The sequence below is a fragment of the Leptodactylus fuscus genome, chromosome 9, assembly GCF_031893055.1.
Source record: "Leptodactylus fuscus isolate aLepFus1 chromosome 9, aLepFus1.hap2, whole genome shotgun sequence".
Classification (NCBI taxonomy): domain Eukaryota; kingdom Metazoa; phylum Chordata; class Amphibia; order Anura; family Leptodactylidae; genus Leptodactylus; species Leptodactylus fuscus.
Genome location: NC_134273.1, coordinates 24,176,289 through 24,198,640, shown reverse-complemented (window position 1 = coordinate 24,198,640; position 22,352 = coordinate 24,176,289). Strand labels below are relative to the sequence as shown.

The window sequence follows — 22,352 nt, the reverse complement described above, 5'->3', positions numbered from 1 at the left end:
CAGATATAGGATAGGGTCACCAGAGCCAGGAATATCAACCCAGCCCCGCAGATATAGGATAGGGTCACCAGAGCCAGGAATATCAACCCAGCCCCGCAGATATAGGATAGGGTCACCTGAATCAGACAGTGCTGTCCCCTCGTGAATTGCCACCTCCATTGCCAAGGTTTTGCTGTTTTTGTCAATATGTAAGTGAGATCTTTGGAGCAATGAGGCTATTGCTGCTTACTTATTTGGAGCAATGACTACATCCTTATTACTCCAATGAATTCATTTGCATATTGACAGAAATAGCGATATCTTTACCAACAGGGACAGCAATTCACAAGGGGAAAACACTGCTTAATTCAAGTGACCCTAACCTATCTATCTGCGGGGCCGCGTTCTGGTGACCCTAACCTATCTATCTGCGGGGCCGGGTTCTGGTCTCACTAACCTATCTATCTGCGGGGCCGGGTTCTGGTCTCACTAACCTATCTATCTGTGGGGCCGGGTTCTGGTCTCACTAACCTATCTATCTGCGGGGCCGGGTTCTGGTCTCACTAACCTATCTATCTGCGGGGCCGGGTTCTGGTCTCACTAACCTATCTATCTGCGGGGCCGGGTTCTGGTCTCACTAACCTATCTATCTGCGGGGCCGGGTTCTGGTCTCACTAACCTATCTATCTGCGGGGCCGCGTTCTGGTGACACTAACCTATCTATCTGCGGGGCCGGGTTCTGGTGACACACTCCCTTTAACAGTTGTAGGAGATTAGAAAAAGTAGGAGTATAATTATCTGAAAAATTGCCCCCCTTCTGTTTACAGGCCGTGTTTGGTATTTCGACTTAATCCCATTCAAGCGAATGAGCCTGACTTGCAATACCAGACACGGGCCATGGACAATGTAGGAAGTTTTTGTTTTGAGGGGGTAAGAACCAGACCTTTTTTTCGATCGTATACAACCCCTTTGACTTCACTCAAATCCTGAATGAACTCCACTATGGCACTCTGCCCATTCTGCCATGTCACGCTCACGGGGAGCTTAGCTATGTGACGCTGTTTGACAAGAGCCTACCATGGGAGCCCAAATATGCTGAGCCCAATGGGTGGGAGTCCATATTTTTATGATTTGAGTGGGTTGTTATATAACACTAAACTTGCCATACATATTAGATTAATGGCGTCTGCACCTATTTCGGCAGGGCCATCCAATATGTATGGTGCCTCACGCCTGACAGCAGTATTCAGGGGACATAAGGATCAGACGATTGGATTTCAGTATGCCCAATCCAGTGTCCAATCTATAGTGTATGGTCAGCCTAACACCATATAACATCCTCCTAGATCCCTGTAACGAAACCCCTTCCCATAAGTCTACCCCTTGTGATGTCACTAGCAGTCCATAAAGCAGGAGATCGCGCTCTAGAGATGGCCGGTGCTGCACACCTCCGCCTCGCTCCCTACAATCCACCAGTGTTTCTTTTTTTTTTTATATATATATATAGTTCTTGTAATATATTTTGGTGGTTTTTTTTTTTGTTCCGTTTTTTTTTTTTTTTTATTTAATTCTCACTGGTTTATTTTCTGACTGTGAACAGCTAACAGTGTTAAATGTGATGTGAATGTGACTTTTGGATGGATGCCATGTTATATATCATTTTTTTTGTTATTTTTACGAAAAAAAAATCAACAAAAAAAAAAAGAGAAAAGGATGTTGCAATATTTTATCGCAAATAAACTTGAAGCCTCTGCTTTTTCGTGTCTTGTTTCTTTCTTGGAAGCAAATCCTTTTACGTTCTTATCGTTATTTGGGGTAAGGCTTTACGTCGCGATCCGCGAATGAAAAATGTTGTGGAAAAGAACACACTCCAAGGGGTTTTGAAATTGCAGCATTTCCGCTGATTTTTTTTTTCCTGCAGTGTGAATACGCTACTTATTACAGTACAGTATTCCGGCGAATCTCATCCACTTTGCAGGTATTGTAATACGTAGCTTATAGTTGCAACAACCCCTCCTTAAAGGGGTTTTCCAGGACCTAATCTTTGATGACTCCCCCCAGTCCAGGCTGCAGCTTACTAACTACTTACCAAGCACAGTGCCGTACATTTGTGCAGTGGCGGTGCTTGGTATTGCAGCTCAGGCCATTCATAGGACTTTGGTGACCATTGTCACTTGGCCTGTTTGCCACTTCAGACAGCTGATTCAGAAGGGGGGGGGGGGTGTCTAAGGGTCATCCATTGTGTCCCTGAAAACCCCTCTAAGGCCTGCAGAGATTATTTTGTTAATGGCTGAACGTAGCCACTGCTTTATTCTTACCTGGGGCAGGCAGGCTTTGGTGAACATAGTCACACCAGAGAAGCCTGGGCTACCCTCCAAAAATGGTGGAACTTATCCTAAAGGGGGCATAACATTCTGGGACATTGATGACATTTCATAAGTGCTGATTCAGCCTTCGAGATTCCCACCCATTGAGATGATGGGGAAAGAACGAGGCCTACACTATGGACCGTGCCTGGTATCGGAGGTCATTGAAGTGAATTGTCTCGAGCTGCGATGCCACCCCCAACCTTTGGATCACTATGACATTGTTTAGAAGAAAAGCCGCCTTGTTTTTTCGATTTCCTCGGCAGCTCCTTTAAGGAAGTGACTTGGACTTTATTGTAAAATTATTTTAGAACGAGGAAGAAGAAAAGCCTGGTGGTTGTTGTCCTCACTGAGACAGAAACCAGAGCTGTAACAACCTATAGGGGGCGCTATTGTTAGATCAATGTCCTTATGTATAGCACTAGATGGGTTTATTTTTTGTAAGCCATTTGGCAAATATGGTTTCTGCCCAGTGGCGTAACTAGGAATGGCGGGGCCCCGTGGCGAACTTTTGACATGGGGCCCCCCCGACACCGAAGATCTCGACCGAGTCCCTCCTACGCATTCCTGCGCGCTCTATTATGCCCCATAGTGGCCCCTGCACACAGTATTATGCCCCATAGTGGCCCCTACACACAGTATTATGTCCCTTAGAGGCCCCTGCACACACTATTATGCCCCATAGTGGCCCCTACACAGAGTATTATGTCCCTTAGAGGCCCCTGCACACACTATTATGCCCCATAGTGGCCCCTACACAGAGTATTATGTCCCTTAGAGGCCCCTGCACACACTATTATGCCCCATAGTGGCCCCTGCACACAGTATTATGTCCCTTAGAGGCCCCTGCACACAGTATTATGTCCCACAGTGGCCCCTACACACAGTATTATGTCCCACAGTGGCCCCTGCACACAGTATTATGTCCCATAGTGGCCCCTGCACACAGTATTATGTCCCTTAGAGGCCCCTGCACACAGTATTATGTCCCATAGTGGCCCCTGCACACAGTATTATACCCAATAGTGGCCACTGCACACAGTATTATGTCCCATAGTGGCCCCTACAGGACTAAATACTGTCACGCCACCCGCTGACCGCTACCAGGACAATTGTGGATAAAAAGTCTGGTCATGTGCATTACAATTTAGTAACTCCATGTGCCTCATATTAATAGCAGTTAACCCCATCATGTCCCTCACATTAACCCTTGTGTACCTCACATAAGTTACTGATATGTGAGAGACATGAAGGTAATGATAAAGTATCTTCATTATTATTACCCCCATATGTCTCACATATCAGTAACTCTTATGGTGAGGCACACAGGGGTTAATGTGAGGGACATGATAGGGTTAACTGCTATTAATATGAGGCATATGGAGTTACTAAAACAAAAGTAATCACCCCAAATGCCTGATATTAATAAGCCTAGTAACCCCAGTATGTACCTGTGTACCTGATAGTAATAAACATAGTAACCCCAGTATGTACCTGTGTACCTGATATTGATAAGTATAGTGACCCCAGTATGTCATGTGTACCTGATATTAATAAGCATAGTGACCCCAGTATGTCATGTGTACCTGATATTAATAAGCATAGTGACCCCAGCGTGTACCCGTGTACCTGATATTAATAAGTATAGTAACCCCAGTATGTACCTGTGTACCTGATATTAATAAGTATAGTAACCCCAGTATGTACCCGTGTACCTGATATTAATAAGTATAGTAACCCCAGTATGTACCCGTGTACCTGATATTAATAAGCCTAGTAACCCCAGTATGTACCCGTGTACCTGATATTAATAAGCGTAGTAACCCCAGTATGTACCCGTGTACCTGATATTAATAAGCGTAGTAACCCCAGCATGTACCCGTGTACCTGATATTAATAAGCCTAGTAACCCCAGTATGTACCCGTGTACCTGATATTAATAAGCCTAGTAACCCCAGTATGTACCCGTGTACCTGATATTAATAAGTATAGTAACCCCAGTATGTACCTGTGTACCTGATATTGATAAGTATAGTGACCCCAGTATGTCATGTGTACCTGATATTGATAAGTATAGTGATCCCAGTATGTCATGTGTACCTGATATTAATAAGCATAGTGACCCCAGTATGTCATGTGTACCTGATATTAATAAGCATAGTGACCCCAGCGTGTACCCGTGTACCTGATATTAATAAGTATAGTAACTCCAGTATGTACCTGTGTACCTGATATTATTAAGTATAGTAACCCCAGTGTGTACCTGTGTACCTGATATTGATAAGTATAGTGACCCCAGTATGTACCCGTGTACCTGATATTAATAAGTATAGTAACCCCAGTATGTACCTGTGTACCTGATATTGATAAGTATAGTGACCCCAGTATGTCATGTGTACCTGATATTGATAAGTATAGTGATCCCAGTATGTCATGTGTACCTGATATTAATAAGCATAGTGACCCCAGTATGTCATGTGTACCTGATATTAATAAGCATAGTGACCCCAGCGTGTACCCGTGTACCTGATATTAATAAGTATAGTAACTCCAGTATGTACCTGTGTACCTGATATTATTAAGTATAGTAACCCCAGTGTGTACCTGTGTACCTGATATTGATAAGTATAGTGACCCCAGTATGTACCTGTGTACCTGATATTAATAAGTATAGTAACCCCAGTATGTACCCGTGTACCTGATATTAATAAGTATAGTAACTCCAGTATGTACCTGTGTACCTGATATTAATAAGTATAGTAACTCCAGTATGTACCCGTGTACCTGATATTAATAAGTATAGTAACTCCAGTATGTACCTGTGTACCTGATATTAAGTATAGTAACCCCAGTATGTACCCGTGTACCTGATATTAATAAGTATAGTAACTCCAGTATGTACCCGTGTACCTGATATTATTAAGTATAGTAACCCCAGTATGTACCCGTGTACCTGATATTGATAAGTATAGTGACCCCAGTATGTACCTGTGTACCTGATATTGATAAGTATAGTGACCCCAGTATGTACCTGTGTACCTGATATTAAGTATAGTAACCCCAGTATGTACCCGTGTACCTGATATTAATAAGTATAGTAACCCCAGTATGTACCTGTGTACCTGATATTAATAAGTATAGTAACCCCAATATGTAGCTGTCTACCTGATATTATTAAGTATAGTAACCCCAGTATGTACCCGTGTACCTGATATTAATAAGTATAGTAACTCCAGTATGTACCCGTGTACCTGATATTAATAAGTATAGTAACTCCAGTATGTACCTGTGTACCTGATATTATTAAGTATAGTAACCCCAGTATGTACCCGTGTACCTGATATTAATAAGTATAGTAACTCCAGTATGTACCCGTGTACCTGATATTATTAAGTATAGTAACCCCAGTATGTACCCGTGTACCTGATATTGATAAGTATAGTGACCCCAGTATGTACCCGTGTACCTGATATTGATAAGTATAGTGACCCCAGTATGTACCTGTGTACCTGATATTAAGTATAGTAACCCCAGTATGTACCCGTGTACCTGATATTAAGTATAGTAACCCCAGTATGTACCCGTGTACCTGATATTAATAAGTATAGTAACCCCAGTATGTACCTGTGTACCTGATATTAATAAGTATAGTAACCCCAGTATGTACCCGTGTACCTGATATTAATAAGTATAGTAACCCCAGTATGTACCCGTGTACCTGATATTAATAAGTATAGTAACTCCAGTATGTACCCGTGTACCTGATATTAATAAGCATAGTAACCCCAGTATGTACCCGTGTACCTGATATTAATAAGTATAGTAACCCCAGTATGTACCCGTGTACCTGATATTAATAAGTATAGTAACCCCAGTATGTACCCGTGTACCTGATATCAATAAGTATAGTAACCCCAGTGTGTACCCGTGTACCTGATATTAATAAGTATAGTAACCCCAGTATGTACCTGTGTACCTGATATTAATAAGTATAGTAACTCCAGTATGTACCCGTGTACCTGATATTAATAAGCATAGTAACCCCAGTATGTACCCGTGTACCTGATAGTAATAAGTATAGTAACCCCAGTATGTACCCGTGTACCTGATATTAATAAGTATAGTAACCCCAGTGTGTACCTGATATTAATAAGCATAGTGACCCCAGTGTGTACCTGTGTACCTGATATTAATAAGTATAGTAACCCCAGTATGTACCTGTGTACCTGATAGTAATAAGTATAGTAACCCCAGTATGTACCCGTGTACCTGATATTAATAAGTATAGTAACCCCAGTATGTACCCGTGTACCTGATATTAATAAGCCTAGTAACCCCAGTATGTACCCGTGTACCTGATATTAATAAGTATAGTAACCCCAGTATGTACCCGTGTACCTGATATTATTAAGTATAGTAACCCCAGTATGTACCCGTGTACCTGATATTAATAAGTATAGTAACCCCAGTATGTACCCGTGTACCTGATATTAATAAGTATAGTAACCCCAGTATGTACCCGTGTACCTGATATTAATAAGTATAGTAACTCCAGTATGTACCCGTGTACCTGATATTAATAAGTATAGTAACTCCAGTATGTACCCGTTTTCTTTCTTTAGATTCATTTTCCTTCTTCCTTTCTTCCTCTTCTCCTCTTGAGTGCAGGATGGCAGGAGCTCGGCAGGGATAAGCCCCGCCTCCTGGGCTCTCCTCAGCCCTCTCATTGGTGGGCAGAGGACAGGCAGAGAAAGGGGGGGGGGGGAGATGGGGGGGGGGAGAGGGGGAGCGTCCTGAAGCGCTGACAGGAGCCAGACCTGCAGCTCCTGTGTCAGCCGTTGCTGCAGCTTCGGGGCCCCTGTTGGTGGAAAGTACCACCAACAGGGGGCCCCGATCATTATACTCGGGGGTCGGAAAAGACCTCCGAGAATAATGATAGCAGCGGTAGCAGCTGTCACCGGGCCCCTAATGTCCCGGGCCCTGTGGCAGCTGCCTCTGCTGCTATGGTGGTAGTTACTCCATTGTTTCTGCCTTTAGCTATTGACATTGCTGCTGAAAGGTGTCAATGCAGATTTGCAAAGGATTGAGATTTTTTTTATAACACATGCACTGCCAAAGTTATGGCAGTCACTCTTGTCCATGGCTTGTCTATTAATACAGATTGCAATATCTAAGCAGACCGTGGACAGATGTGGTGCGGATACTTTCTTACAAGCTGAGATGAGACTACATGTCCTAGTGTTTCTTATCGGCCATGATACTACTTTGTAGTTGGCGCTCGCAGATTTTGCTTGTCCCAGTCCACCGTCCTCCATGTGCTTATATTAAGCAACATCCCAGATAAAGCTCGCTGTATAAATATAATCTGCTGAATGTTAGATACACACGGTAGTGGGGAGGCCGCCAACTAGGGCTTCACAATATCACCTCCCGTTACTGGATGAAGATGGCATGGGTACAAAGTATAGGGGTCACTGGATTTTGGCTGCAGTGTGATGTTTTATTAACATGAGTGTATTTAGATAGGGGGTTCATGACCCTTGGCACTGGATTGGCAAACAGGAAGACTTGCACCCTACGAGGGTCATTGCCTAGTGTAGGGGTTTGCATTATGTATACTGTAGATGTGGGGTCCATTGTGCATTAAGCAGGAGAGTCAGGGGGCTCAGTTGAGAATGGCACAAACCACGGTAATAATGAAAATTTAACAAAATGGCATTATATATGGTGCAAGGTAATGGGGATAGACTATGGACAGCCCAGGCCGTTCAGGGCATGCTGGGATTTGCAGTTTCACAACAGCCAGAGAGAGGTAAGTCACCAAATCTGTAACCAAGTCATGAGCGATGTTGTAATTCGTGTGTAGTATCAGGGTCAATACGACCCACCTCTGACCCTGAGAGCATTACATGTTCATGTGTACTCTGCCTGTACCGCTAGGCCGGGATACAGACAGCAAATAGCTGCGAGGTCTTTGCACTACACACTAGACAGACACGCATATCTTGCATCATCAGCCTGATGGGTTAAAGAGATATCTCCATTTACAGGACGGGCTTGTCTGTGAAGATGACTGGAGCGTGAACCCAATGACAGATAACGCAGAGGACTATGTGCAGACACTACGTGAGAAATCCCATTGACTACAGTCAGGTATAGAAAAAATCATTTATTAGCAGTAAAAAGTTTTCCAAAAATATAATAAATAAATAAGGACTTAATATACAATAGATGTAACGTGTAGTCGGGCGATCTCTTGTCTGCCCTGTAAACCAGTTCATAGCAGCACCAGCTGAATTTGCAGATTTTAGGCAACAGTATCTATTAGACCACCACCGATGCCAAGGATCCTCTTCTGTTTGGTCAGTTCTCGCTAAGTTCCTTAGAGTCTCTTGCCATTGACTTAAAGCTTCATGAAGTTAATTCTTTGGGCCACTTGTTTGCAACCTTGTGCTGAGAAAATCTTCTCCTCCTTTGGCACAAACAGAAGTTCTTGGATAACAGATTCGAGGGCGTTCTCGCTGTAGGGTAGGCCTTGGGCCTCTATAGCATCTTGGGCACACCGCTTTACATGGCTACGCTCCAAGGGCAGAAAAGGCACAAATTCATCGATGAGATCCTGAGTCCAGAGCTGATGTGTCAGGGACTGATCTGTAGGGAACAACCACGGTGACATTAGATGTAATGGAGGAATACCCTATATACTGTAGGATAACTAAGACAGTGGTCACACAAAGGTTTTGGTGTTATCAGACGTAAAGGAGTATTCTAGTAATAACCAGTTATCCCCTATCCATAGGATAAGCTATAATAGATTTGCGGAGGGCTGACTGCTGGGACCCACACAACTCAAGAGAACGAGGGCCCGAGTGCTATCTATTGCTGCAGCGTCTTCATTACAGGCGTTCCTCCTTGAAGACTCCTCTTTTCCCACATGCAACAAGGTGTTTGACTGGGGGCTGTATATTAGGACCCCTACTAATTATGAGAAAGAGGATCCTCAGTATGGATGGAGCCAGTGGTGCACATTCACACCTATAAGACCAGCACTCCATCAGTCCCATAGAAGTAAATGAAATGGTTGTGCATGTACAATGCTGATCCATCATATGATCGGATCAGCACCTGAGTCACTTCACCTGTGCTATAGGGGGCTGGCTGTACTACAATTACCAGCCCCCATACCACAGGTGTGAAGGCAGAAGAAGGTGGAATGACTTGGGGCTCGGGTCAACACCAACCTGGAACCCAGGTAGAGATGAGCGAGTACTGTTCGGATCAGCCGATCCGAACAGCACGCTCCATAGAAATGAATGGATGCACCTGGTACTTCCGCTTTGACGTCGGCCGGCCGCTTAACCCCCCGCATGCCGGCTACGTCCATTCATTTCTATGCGAGCGTGCTGTTCGGATCGGCTGATCCGAACAGTACTCGCTCATCTCTAAACCCAGGTACAGTATCTAAAAGCGCTTATAAGTCATAATAGTATCCCCGTACAAACCCTTCACATTGGAGGACTATTGGTCCAAAAAACTGGCAGATATGGGTCTTGATCTATTGGGGTATATTCACTCAAGACAGGTTTATTGCAGAAAATTTCTGAGTCTCTCCCATTCCCTTTAAAGGGGCTTTCAGAAAAGCACCAAACCAATTCCATCTAAGTCACTAAATATTATATTCAGTCGCCACATTGTCTGCAACAAATCCGTATGTGAGTATAGTCATTACAGGGCACTTCATAAAGATGGGATTTTACAGTAGTAAATCCACTTATCCACCATGTGCATTTCACCCCTATATATTGAAAGGGTTAAAACCTGCATCATAAATTGCCCTGGCGCTGCAGATCAGACTAGGCTGTTAAATTCTCATGGCTGGTGCTATAATACGGTCATTGCACCTTCACCTTTTAGCTGATCACATCTGATCATAAATCGGATCAGGAGATCACGTGATCAGCGCCGGAGAAGCCTCTCACGATAAAGTGTCCCAGAGGTGTCTGTATTGCTGTATACTCGCAGATAACACTGATATAAACAGACGCTTGTGTAATGGCTGTACTTCACAGGGTTATCTTTACCTTTGCTCTGGTATATTGCCGCTCTCAATGGACGATGTAAATCATCCAATGTAATCTCCTCACGATGACGCCCGGCTCGCCAGAAGTTGAGCGCCACCTCATTGATCATGCTGGCACCGACTCCACTGTGTAAGAGGTAAGCAGGAAGTATGTCAGGTGTTACATATCATGTACATGATGCATGGAGAATAACAGCGTCATAGCAGTCATAAATAGCTCAATATAACCAGAAGATGGGACAACCTAAATCCCTATGGACATGTTTTTGGCCGAATCTGCTCTGGAATCCTGTAAGGGGTCACTGTAGTGAATAGGACCAGAGTTACAGTACTACAGCATAGCCTAGATTCAGGGGATGGCGCCTTCTGTTTCCCCTGTGTAGATTTTAGCGCCCAAGTCAGCCTGGAGCAGCTGATCAATGTGGGGTCTTTGTGTTCGTTGGGGGACCAGAAAACGCCTTTAAGCCCTAAGGGTGCATTCACACTACGTAACGCCGGGCGTGTATGAGAGCCGTACACGCCGGCGTTACAGCAGGGCTGCCGAACACTTCCCATTCACTTCAATGGGAGCGCTCGTAAACGCCGCTGTTACGAGCGCTCCCATTGAAGTGAATGGGAAGTGTTCGGCAGTCTGCCGTAATGCCGGCGTGTACGGCTCTCATACACGCCCGGCGTTACGTAGTCTGCATGCACCCTAAGGCCATAGTCTCATGACTATAAATTGACCACACTAGTGCGCATATTACAGCCACATCACAGGTCTAATGGCCCAAACTAACAATGTCATAGCTGTCTAGTAGACCATGGCATTTCTGCAGTTCAGTACAGTCTGGCGGCAGGGCTAGTTTGGCTAAGGACTGTATATCAGGATTGTGCTTTATGCCATAGCCAACATGGTATATTAATATTGGTGTGTAAATACTAACAATTGCAATCTCTTACCTGAGGAATATAAAGATGCTTCTGGTGTCCTGTGTCTCCTCCGGGCTTATAAGAGGGAAGAGGGACTGGAGAAGAGCTTCCGGCAGCTTGTCCGCCTCATCGAACACAAACAAGGGCTGCGAACAGGCCAAGGAGACCGCCTGGATCTGATTCCTTAACTGGACCTGGAAAGAAGTATGATTTCTTAGTATCTTAGTACAGTCCTTCACATTGCAGTAGTGTTCTGTATCAATGCTGCAAAGCTGTATGAAGTGGTGACTATAACCAATTGCATCCACTAACGGTGGTAGTGTAATGTATTGATAAACTTTCACCATCTCCACCAAATTCAACTCCTTCAATAGTGACTGCTCCACTGAGTCTGATGCAGTTGGAATTTTTTCTCTAGCCCTCACCGTTCCTGAGCAATCAGTGCTTTAAGTTTATACCTAATATGCTACTTAGACTCTACTGTTAAGTGGGTGGTCCTGGCCTGGAGCAGACCGGTGGGGACCGCCCCCTTGACATATAATTGTGCTGAAAATAACATGATTGTTTGGGAATGCAGGAGACTGGAGAAGAAACTCCAACTGCATCAGAATCAGTGGCGTAACCACTATAGAAGAATGCAAAGAGGTGGAGGTGGTGAAATGTCCTCTTTAAGTTAGGGATAGGTGTTTAGCTGTACTACAAAACTCATGGCTAAAGCTGTGTGATCGGGCGGTGTGGGAGACATTTACCTTGTAGGCCTCCACATGTGAGAGGTGAGGGAAGTGCAGCTGTGGGATGAACACTCTGGTACACAGGCTCCGCTGCCCATCCCAGTATAAGTTCTCTGCAATTATCCTGGCAGCCAAGTTCTTCCCCGTACCAGTCCACCCATGGAATGCCAGCGCCAATGTCGTTTTCTGGCTATCTTCCTTTAGAAACCTCTTTAGAGAAGTTAAAATCTGCTTCACAGCCAAGTGCTGCCCATGAACTCTCCTGTCCAAGTCAAACTGCAGACCTAGAAAAGGTTAAGAGGAAATGTTCTATTATAAATAGTGATAGGCGAACCTCTCAGGATTCGTTTCGTGTCTGGTTTGGTATGAACCACACCATGTATTGACTTAAAACATAGTGTAGAATACTGTCAGGGCTCCTAAGAACCTATCTATAAAACATAGTGTATGACACTGTCAGGGCTCCTAGGAACCTATCTATAAAACATAGTGTAGAATACTCTTAGGGTTCTCAGGTATCTATCTATCTATCTATCTATCTATCTATCTATCTATCTAATCTTAACTATTTTATCTGCAAATACAGCCAAAGTTATGTTATTGTGAAAGTGTCAGTATTATACTCTGGGTTATCTTCATACCTCAGTGTATGAAGATGGAGGCCTAGAGGAGGTGGACAAAAAAAATATAATAAAAAAAATCATGCTCGCCTTCCCTTACATCTTTTGGGCCTCCTCACTGACGTCATGCGCCTGGGGTCACCACTGGGATTCGGTTTGCCTGTGTGACCACTGATAGCCCAAACATAGGCCTCAGCAGTGACCCTGGGCACATGATATCACTAGAAGAGCACTGCAGACCTAAAAGAGGTGAGGGAAGGGGAGTATGAATGTTTTTTTTTTATTATTATTTCTTTCTCCTCCCCTGGACCTCCACCTGTTGTACTCTCGGTTCTTCTTAGACCCCCAGGGTATAACTAAGGCGGCTATTTTTAGTTCACCCAAGACAAATTTCAAAGTGTTAGGTTTTGTAAAAAACATAACAATTTGGAATATTCGAGTAGAACCCGACTTGGTACAAGTTATTCACCCATCTCTAACTGTGATATTTAAAAAACTTATTTGACTTAATCCATTTCCTTATTTTGGCAATAAGATGCTCAGCCATGTTCTTCCTTACCTGTGAAATTGTTAGTAATGGACACGCGTGTATATTCTCTGCTCTCCAGTACTTTGGCATACAAGTCCGTCAGGAGGTGCAGGGAGTCCCATCCAAAGCTGCGCCAGCTCCACTCTGGAATACAACACCATGGGTTAATACAGGATAATACTTGAGAAAAAGACAAGACATCTTGCTGAGGTCGCCCGAGGTAAGGACACTACATCCCTGGTATAGAGCCCTGGCTGTAGGGTCTATAGTAACAAGGCACCTACAGGTCGTCTGCTCAGACTATGGCCCCTGATGTCATTGTGTGCGGCCACAACCACTTGTACTGGTATATTCTAGTATTTAGAAACTATCCTTAGGCATTGATCCCTTCACAACCGTCCCCTATAATCAATGAGAGGGGACCCCAAGATCTTGCACATATTGGCACTTTGCACACTTACCCGTATGGCTTCTTTTATCGTCACACTTGTCCGGCCACAGCCAGCACTGCAGGTCCTGCATATACTCCCAAGAAAGTTGTGCCAGGTCTTGCACTTCTTGGGCACCCGATAGCCACAGGCCATCTTTCTTCTCTTCTGTGTCTTCCCCTTTTAGTTCTGCTAGGCCCAAAACATCCAGACTGCCATGTACGCTGGGACTGATCAGTAGGAGTAGTAAGAGTGGAGCAGCCCTGACCATCCCTGGGGTAGGATCAGATCCTCGGAGATCTTATTTGGTGCAATGTCCTGTCTCGTCTGACATCTGCCTCTATATCCCTGCATCCATGTGTCTGTGTCTTATATAATACGTCCTCACTCCGTCTCCTCCCTCGCCAGGTCCGCAGTCTCTCTCCTCCCTCTGCATTAAGTGTGTCACATTTTCCTTCTCGCTCAGTTTGTTACTGTCACTCCCCTCTGTAGTAGTGTCGCCATCTCTCTGGCTGTCACTTGTGCTCCGGATATTTCTGTGACTCAACATCAGCGATTAACCCTTCAGTGGGAAAGGATTTTTAGGAATTGTTTAAAAGCAAGGCAAGGAAGACATTTCTCCGACACATCTTACATAACAGGATAGCGACGGTGAAAGTTTACTTAGTGTTAGCTGACAAGATCCTGACAGCCGGGACAAGAAAGAACAGGAGGTAGCGGTAGTTTATAGTCAGGGGTGACCCTAGCTGGTCTGCTGCCTGAGGCCAACTATAAAGGCGTCCCCGTCCCCCCCCAAAAAAAAAAAAAATACAGCCAAAAGATCCCCACATAGTATACAACCCCCTTTTATGGTTGTCACCCAGCTTTTCTGGAATCCTGAACGACATAAATAAATCACTGTATGGCAAGACCTTTTTTTGTGCAGACCCCAGTGGCAGCCGAGACCTTTCACAGCTTTCCTTGAGTCCTGAATGGTAAAAGAGAGTTATACAGTGATAGGGAATGTATACATTTATAACAGAGGCAGACTTACCATTCAGGACAGCTGAATTACAACCAATTTGGTTACAGTAATAGCTCCCGCAGAGGTTTTCACTCAGCTTTCTACAGTACTGAATGGCAACACGGTCTACTTGTCCAGTGCGTGTTCTGTATTCATGTAAAACAAGCTATATATGTTGTTCAGAGTACTAGGAAAGCTGGGTGAGCTGTGATGGACACTATATTGGTTGTCAACTAGTGTTTCTAGAATCCTGAATGAAAGTTGTGCCTAGTTTAGTGATCATATAACAGGACAGATTTACCATTCAAGATTCTAGAAAAGTTGGGTGACAACACATGTGATGAGCTGTTTAGGAAATACCCATGCCATTCAGGAGGCTTGAAAAGTTGTATGACAATAACTATAACAAGAATAAATCTATACTATAGTGTTATAGCTAGATTATAACAGGGGGCGCTATTGCATTGTGTTCATGATAAGAATGTGCTGTTGTCAGTGGTGGAGAGCGGTACTGCAAGTGAAAAACCATATAGAGCAGTGATGGCGAACCTTTTAGAGACCGAGTGCCCAAACTGCAACCCAAAACCCACAAAATTTTCGCGGAGTGCCAACACGACAATATAGACTTAATACTATGCGGATCCACAATTGCGGACAGTTACTGACCAAAAATTACAGTCATGTGGGGCTTTACAGAGCTTTCAATAATACAAACAACGTTGTACTGAAATGTAAAGGTCTCGGCATTTGGTACTTTGAACAATTAATTTTCACTATTTACATCGCACAGGATCTGTTTTATAGTTACCGTGTAATATTCTTACATCCTGTACTAATATCACGTCTGCTATAAAACAGATATTGTGTGATATAAATAGTGAGGGGACCCCAGACAGTATTATATGCTCTGCAGTGGGCCCACCACACAATATTATATTCTCCACAGTACCACAGTAGCCCCCCAGTGTTATATGCTCCGCAGTAGGTGTCCCCCCCCCAGGATTATATACTCCACAGTGGCATCCACACACAGTATTGTGTGCTTATAAATGGGCCCCCCCCAGTATTATATGCTCTTTAGTACACCCCCCAGTATTATAAGCCACCCCAGTATTATAAGCCCCCCCAGTATTATACACTCCCCCCAGTATTATAAGCCCCCTCAGTATTATACACTCCCCCCAGTATTATACACTCCCCCCAGTATTAAACACCCCACCCAGTATTATAAGCCCCCCCAGTATTATACACTCCCCCCCAGTATCATACACCCCACCAAGTATTATAAGCGCTCCCCCCAACATCATATACACAGTGAGCCACTCTCATACTCACCCCTGAAGAGCCGCCGGCATCCACCTTCTTGTCACTGGCGGCGCTGATGACGTCATCGCGCCCGCGTCGGGGCAGAGGTCAAACTCTGCAGCTAGTGTAGGCCGCGGTCGCGCGATCCGCGGCCTACCCTGACAGCTTTCAGCTGTATGTGCATTTGCACATACAACTGAAGGCAGTGATCGCTCATCAACGGGGAATCCTGTACCGGATTCCCTGTTGGTGAGCGATCCGGGCGACCGCACGCGTGCCAGCATGGAGGGCTCTGCGTGCCCTCTCTGGCACGCGTGCCATAGGTTCGCCATCACTGATATAGAGTATTACAATAAGATATGATCAAATTATCACCAAAATAAAAGTATGACCCCTTATTTACTTATTTAGGGGTCGCCGCTTCTGGACGATCACGAGGTCAGAGTCTCTGATTTTAGGTTTAAACAACCATGGAGAGATAAAAATTTAGAGGGATTGTAAAAACATGGCTGCTTTCTTCCAGAATCAGAGTCCTCCTTATCATGTCTGGTAATAAATGAAACCTGCAATACCAGGCATGACCCATGGACAGGAGTGGCGCTGTTTTTAGAAGTATGCAGCCATGTTTCTCCAAACCTAAATAACTCCCTTAAAGATCTATAGATGCTCAGACTAATCTGACAATGGCATCCTTTTAAGTGATCCCTGCGATCAGTGATCTGTGCTACCATCGCCAGCCGAGAACCGGATGATGGCCAGCAAGGAGCAGCCTGTGTATCACAGAAGACCATTCTCCTGGTGCTGAGCTGTATTGTCTTCTGACATGCACATCCTACCTGGCAGCCATTTTGAATAATTTACTTATGTGAAGTGTATTGGCCAATAGAAACTTGAAAATTGGCATAATTTCCCAGCAGCCTTTGCTGGAACTCTCCATAAGCTTAGTGAACGGTGAAAAGAATAAATCAAATGAAGGAAAACCTCTTGCAGAATGGCTGGTATACTGCTGTGGGCAGCCACGGCCTAGTAGGGTGGAGCCTGCTGGTGGCATGGTGATGCACAATGACGGCAGCCTGGCCCACATGTCATCTGGGACGTCACCATAGAGGCCTGAAGCCTGCTGGGAGTAGCACCAGATTGCAGGCGAGGTGGGTCTCCGATTATTATTATTATAGTAATAGTAGTACAGTGGGGCAAAAAAGTATTTAGTCAGTCACCAATAGTGCAAGTTCCACCACTTAAAAAGATGAGAGGCGTCTGTAATTTACATCATAGGTAGACTTCAACTATGAGAGACAAAATGAGAAAACAAATCCAGAAAATCACATTGTCTGATTTTGTAAGAATTTATTTGCAAATTATGGTGGAAAATAAGTATTTGGTCACCTACAAACAATCAAGATTTCTGGCTCTCACAGACCTGTAACTTCTTCTTTAAGAGTCTCCTCTTTCCTCCACTCATTACCTGTAGTAATGGCACCTGTTTAAACTTGTTATCAGTATAAAAAGACACCTGTGCACACCCTCAAACAGTCAGACTCCAAACTCCACTATGGTGAAGACCAAAGAGCTGTCAAAGGACACCAGAAACAAAATTGTAGCCCTGCACCAGGCTGGGAAGACTGAATCTGCAATAGGCAACCAGCTTGGATTGAAGAAATCAACTGTGGGAGCAATAATTAGAAAATGGAAGACATACAAGACCACTGATAATCTCCCTCGATCTGGGGCTCCACGCAAAATCTCACCCCGTGGGGTCAAAATGATCACAAGAACGGTGAGCAAAAATCCCAGAACCACGCGGGGGGACCTAGTGAATGAACTGCAGAGAGCTGGGACCAATGTAACAAAGCCTACCATCAGTAACACACTACGCCGCCAGGGACTCAGATCCTGCAGTGCTAGACGTGTCCCCCTGCTATAGCCAGTACATGTCCGGGTCTGCCTGAAGTTTGCTAGAGAGCATTTGGATGATCCAGAAGAGTATTGGGAGAATGTCCTATGGTCTGATGAAACCAAACTGGAACGGTTTGGTAGAAACACAACTTTTTGTGTTTGGAGGAAAAAGAATACTGAGTTGCATCCATCAAACACTATACCTACTGTAAAGCATGGGGGTGGAAACATCATGCTTTGGGGCTGTTTCTCTGCAAAGGGGCCAGGACGACTGGGGATGAATGGGGCCATGTATCGTGAGCTTTGTGTGCAAACCTCCTTCCATCAGCAAGGGCATTGAAGATGAAACGTGGCTGGGTCTTTCAACATGACAATGATCCAAAGCACACCGCCAGGGCAACGAAGGAGTGGCTTTGTAAGAAGCATTTCAAGGTCCTGGAGTGGCCTAGCCAGTCTCCAGATCTCAACCCTATAGAAAACCTTTGGAGGGAGTTGAAAGTCCGTGTTGCCAAGCGACAGCCCCAAAACATCACTGCTCTGGAGGAGATCTGCATGGAGGAATGGGCCAACATACCAACAACAGTGTGTGCCAACCTTGTGAAGACTTACAGAAAACGTTTGACCTCTGTCATTGCCAACAAAGGATATACAGTCCTATGAAAAAGTTTGGGCACCCCTATTAATCTTAATCATTTTTAGTTCTAAATATTTTGGTGTTTTGCAGCAGCCATTTCAGTTTGATATATCTAATAACTGATGGACACAGTAATATTTCAGGATTGAAATGAGGTTTATTGTACTAACAGAAAATGTGCAATATGCATTAAACCAAAATTTGACCGGTGCAAAAGTATGGGCACCTCAACAGAAAAGTGACATTAATATTTAGTAGATCCTCCTTTTGCAAAGATAACAGCCTCTAGTCGCTTCCTGTAGCTTTTAATCAGTTCCTGGATCCTGGATAAAGGTATTTTGGACAAACAATTCAAGTTCAGTTAAGTTTGATGGTCGTCGAGCATGGACAGCCCGCTTCCAATCATCCCACAGATGTTCAATGATATTCAGGTCTGGGGACTGGGATGGCCATTCCAGAACATTGTAATTGTTCCTCTGCATGAATGCCTGAGGATTTGGAGCGGTGTTTTGGATCATTGTCTTGCTGAAATATCCATCCCCGGCGTAACTTCAACTTCGTCACTGATTCTTGAACATTATTCTCAAGAATCTGCTGATACTGAGTGGAATCCATGCGACCCTCAACTTTAACAAGATTCCCGGTGCCGGCATTGGCCACACAGCCCCAAAGCATGATGGAACCTCCACCAAATTTTACAGTGGGTAGCAAGTGTTTTTCTTGGAATGCTGTTTCTTTTTGGACGCCATGCATAACGCCTTTTTTTATAACCAAACAACTCAATCTTTGTTTCCAAAATGAAGTTGGCTTCTCCAAATGTGCTTTTGCATACCTCAGGTGACTCTGTTTGTGGCGTGCTTGCAGAAACGGCTTCTTTCTCATCACTCTCCCTGACAGCTTCTCCTTGTGCAAAGTGCGCTGTATTGATGACTGATGCACAGTGACACCATCTGCAGCAAGATGATGCTGCAGCTCTTTGGAGGTGGTCTGTGGATTGTCCTTGACTGTTCTCACCATTCTTCTTCTCTGCCTTTCTGATATTTTTCTTGGCCTGCCACTTCTGGGCTTAACAAGAACTGTCCCTGTGGTCTTCCATTTCCTTACTATGTTCCTCACAGTGGAAACTGACAGGTTCAATCTCTGAGACAACGTTTTGTATCCTTCCCCTGAACAACTATGTTGAACAATCTTTGTTTTCAGATCATTTGAGAGCGGGCTGTCCATGTTCGGCGACCATCAAACTTAACTGAACTTGAATTGTTTTGTAGAAAGAAATGGTCCAAAATACCTTCATCCAGGAACTGGTTAAAAGCTACAGGAAGCGACTAGAGGCTGTTATCTTTGCAAAAGGAGGATCTACTAAATATTAATGTCACTTTTCTGTTGAGGTGCCCATATTTTTGCACCGATCAAATTTTGGTTTAATGCATATTGCGCATTTTCTGTTAGTACAATAAACCTCATTTCAATCCTGAAATATTACTGTGTCCATCAGTTATTAGATATATCAAACTGACATGGCTGTTGCAAACACCAAAATATTTAGAACTAAAAATGATTAAGATTAATAGGGGTGCCCAAACTTTTTCATAGGACTGTATAACAAAGTATTGAGATGAAATTTTGTTACTGGCCAAATACTTATTTTCCACCATAATTTGCAAATAAATTCTTACAAAATCAGACAATGTGATTTTCTGGATTTGTTTTCTCATTTTGTCTCTCATAGTTGAGGTCTACCTATGATGTAAATTACAGACGCCTCTCATCTTTTTAAGTGGTGGAACTTGCACTATTGGTGACTGACTAAATACTTTTTTGCCCCACTGTATATGTCAGGGTTCACAGCCTCAGTTACTGATCCCCATTCCTGCTCACAACAGCTTCTGCATCATATAGCAGAAGGAGATATGCATGGGGCGGATCCAGGGCCAGGCGAGCCGGGCAACCACCCGGGGCCCCGCGGCGCAGCCCAGACCCAGCGCCGCACCTCTAATGTGGGCGGCAGCCCGGGCGATTTTTTTTTTTCTTTTTTTTTTCTTTGAACCAGTGCAGGAGAGCTACCGCTGGTAATATACCAGACCACGTGACGTCTGGGCATTATCATATAGGCCCAAAGCCAGCTAGGATTAACATCGGATCCCGGAGAGGTAAGTAACATTGTTTATTATGTTCCCTCACCTCCCCTGGGGCTCTGATTATTATACTCGGGGGGTCTGAAAAGACCACTGAGTATGATAATAGAGCTTGAAGGGTCCACTGTGGCCCCTGTAACCTCTATTATGCCCCACAGTCTATTTTGCCACTGTGGAGTATAATATAGGCTGCAGGGGCCGCTGTGGTAGGGTTTGGGTGCGTGGAGAAGTGAGGAGTCAAAGATGTCTGTGTTTCAAACTTTACAGAGTCAAGTCACAGCTGAAAGAAGTGGTCATGGCGGTCCAAAGGGAAGAGACGGGAAACGTGGGGAGATGTCTCCTGTGAGTATTACTGCATTGTATTTATTGTAATGTCAGAATGTAATGGCAGAAAATATGAAAAATGCATTTTTAGGGCTAATTTTTTCCATACCCCCCAGTAAGTAGGGCCCAGCCAAAGTCAATTGCCCAGGGCCCCACAAAGCCTGGATCCGCCACTGGGGAAATGGAGGCGACCAGGAGCAGGGACGGGGATAGGTAAGTAAATAGGGCTCATTATACTCACCTACCTTTGATGCCTTGATGAAGCCCCCGTCGCCACCTCCTCTTCTTCTTCTTGACCTGTGCATAGGACCTCTGTATCTCAGCACAGGAGGCATGATGATGTCATAGCATCGCCGCTGTTATTATAAGAGATCAGAGGACATTGCAGGGAAGGGGTGTGAGAGAACTATAAGTCCCAGCATTTCCTTGGTTCCCTTCTATTCATTCTCTACACATCACGTCTCTCTTCTCCTTCTTACCAACCCCTTGTATATATACAGATAGATTTCTATTTGTTTAGAACATTTATTTTAATATATCCAGTATGACCTAGACATAAGGGATGGGGCTAAGAATTTTCCTGTGTTGGCTCAACATAATTAGGGATTTATTTTTTTTTAATCATTTTACTTTTTGCTTCATTCTTACTTAGCATATCCCTCAGTACGAGGTGCTATTCTTATACTTTGGGGTCTCCTGAGTATAATATAGTGTATCGTGGGTGAAAAACTCCAAAAGTTTTGTGTTGAATCCAGTTCTAAAGGAATTGGTTTGCTCATCACTAATCATGGAGTCTTCTTATGTTGTAGAGAGGTCTTTGGCCCCCTCAGGCTCCAGGGTCCTGGTGGAGCAGATGGCCATTAGATATTCTGCCTTGCGTTGCCGGCCTTCTCTCCACCTGTGACCCGTGAGGTGCTGGGAACATGATGGCGCGAGGTCAATGGTCCTGAGCAAGACATGAGGGTCAGATGGCGTCACATCATTGGATCCATTAACCTGGACTTCTGTTAGCTCATACAGGAATGGGTAGCAACCCATAACAGGTATGACTTTTCCCATATTTTACCTTCCCTGGGACTCTGCCCAATTCCTGTCATTCCTGGACCCCTTTAACCTTTTTCTTGCCAGTAATGCTTTTAAAGGACAAAAACCTCTTCCACATGGCATGTAATGGAGGTCACCGGGATCGACTATTGTCTCTGTCCAAAAAGCTGATACATGATAGAAATGCTCCAAACGCACATCTTGATCAATGGGTTCTCACATGGACTGTTCTAATGAGATTTTACAATCTTTTGACGGATCCCAGAAACTGATTAGGTGCGGTGACCCCCCCAACGTGGATGTGAACCCCGCCTGTATAAAATGTGGGGGACACAGAGATATAATAGGGGCCCATAAAAAGGTTAT

The 22,352-nt window shown here is 44.3% G+C and overlaps 1 protein-coding gene across 1 annotated transcript; it reads right to left on the bottom strand.

Annotated features, from left to right (window-relative positions):
* Window positions 1–8,567: 8,567 nt before the first annotated feature.
* TOR3A (torsin family 3 member A) lies at window positions 8,568–14,043 on the bottom strand. Its single transcript, XM_075287590.1, has 6 exons — window positions 13,679–14,043; window positions 13,248–13,361; window positions 12,087–12,352; window positions 11,368–11,531; window positions 10,427–10,551; window positions 8,568–8,996 (listed from the first exon to the last, which is right to left on the bottom strand). Exons 1-6 carry the CDS (start codon window positions 13,914–13,916, stop codon window positions 8,749–8,751), a joined length of 1,155 nt encoding a protein of 384 aa, XP_075143691.1. The 5' UTR covers window positions 13,917–14,043; the 3' UTR covers window positions 8,568–8,748.
* Window positions 14,044–22,352: the final 8,309 nt, after the last annotated feature.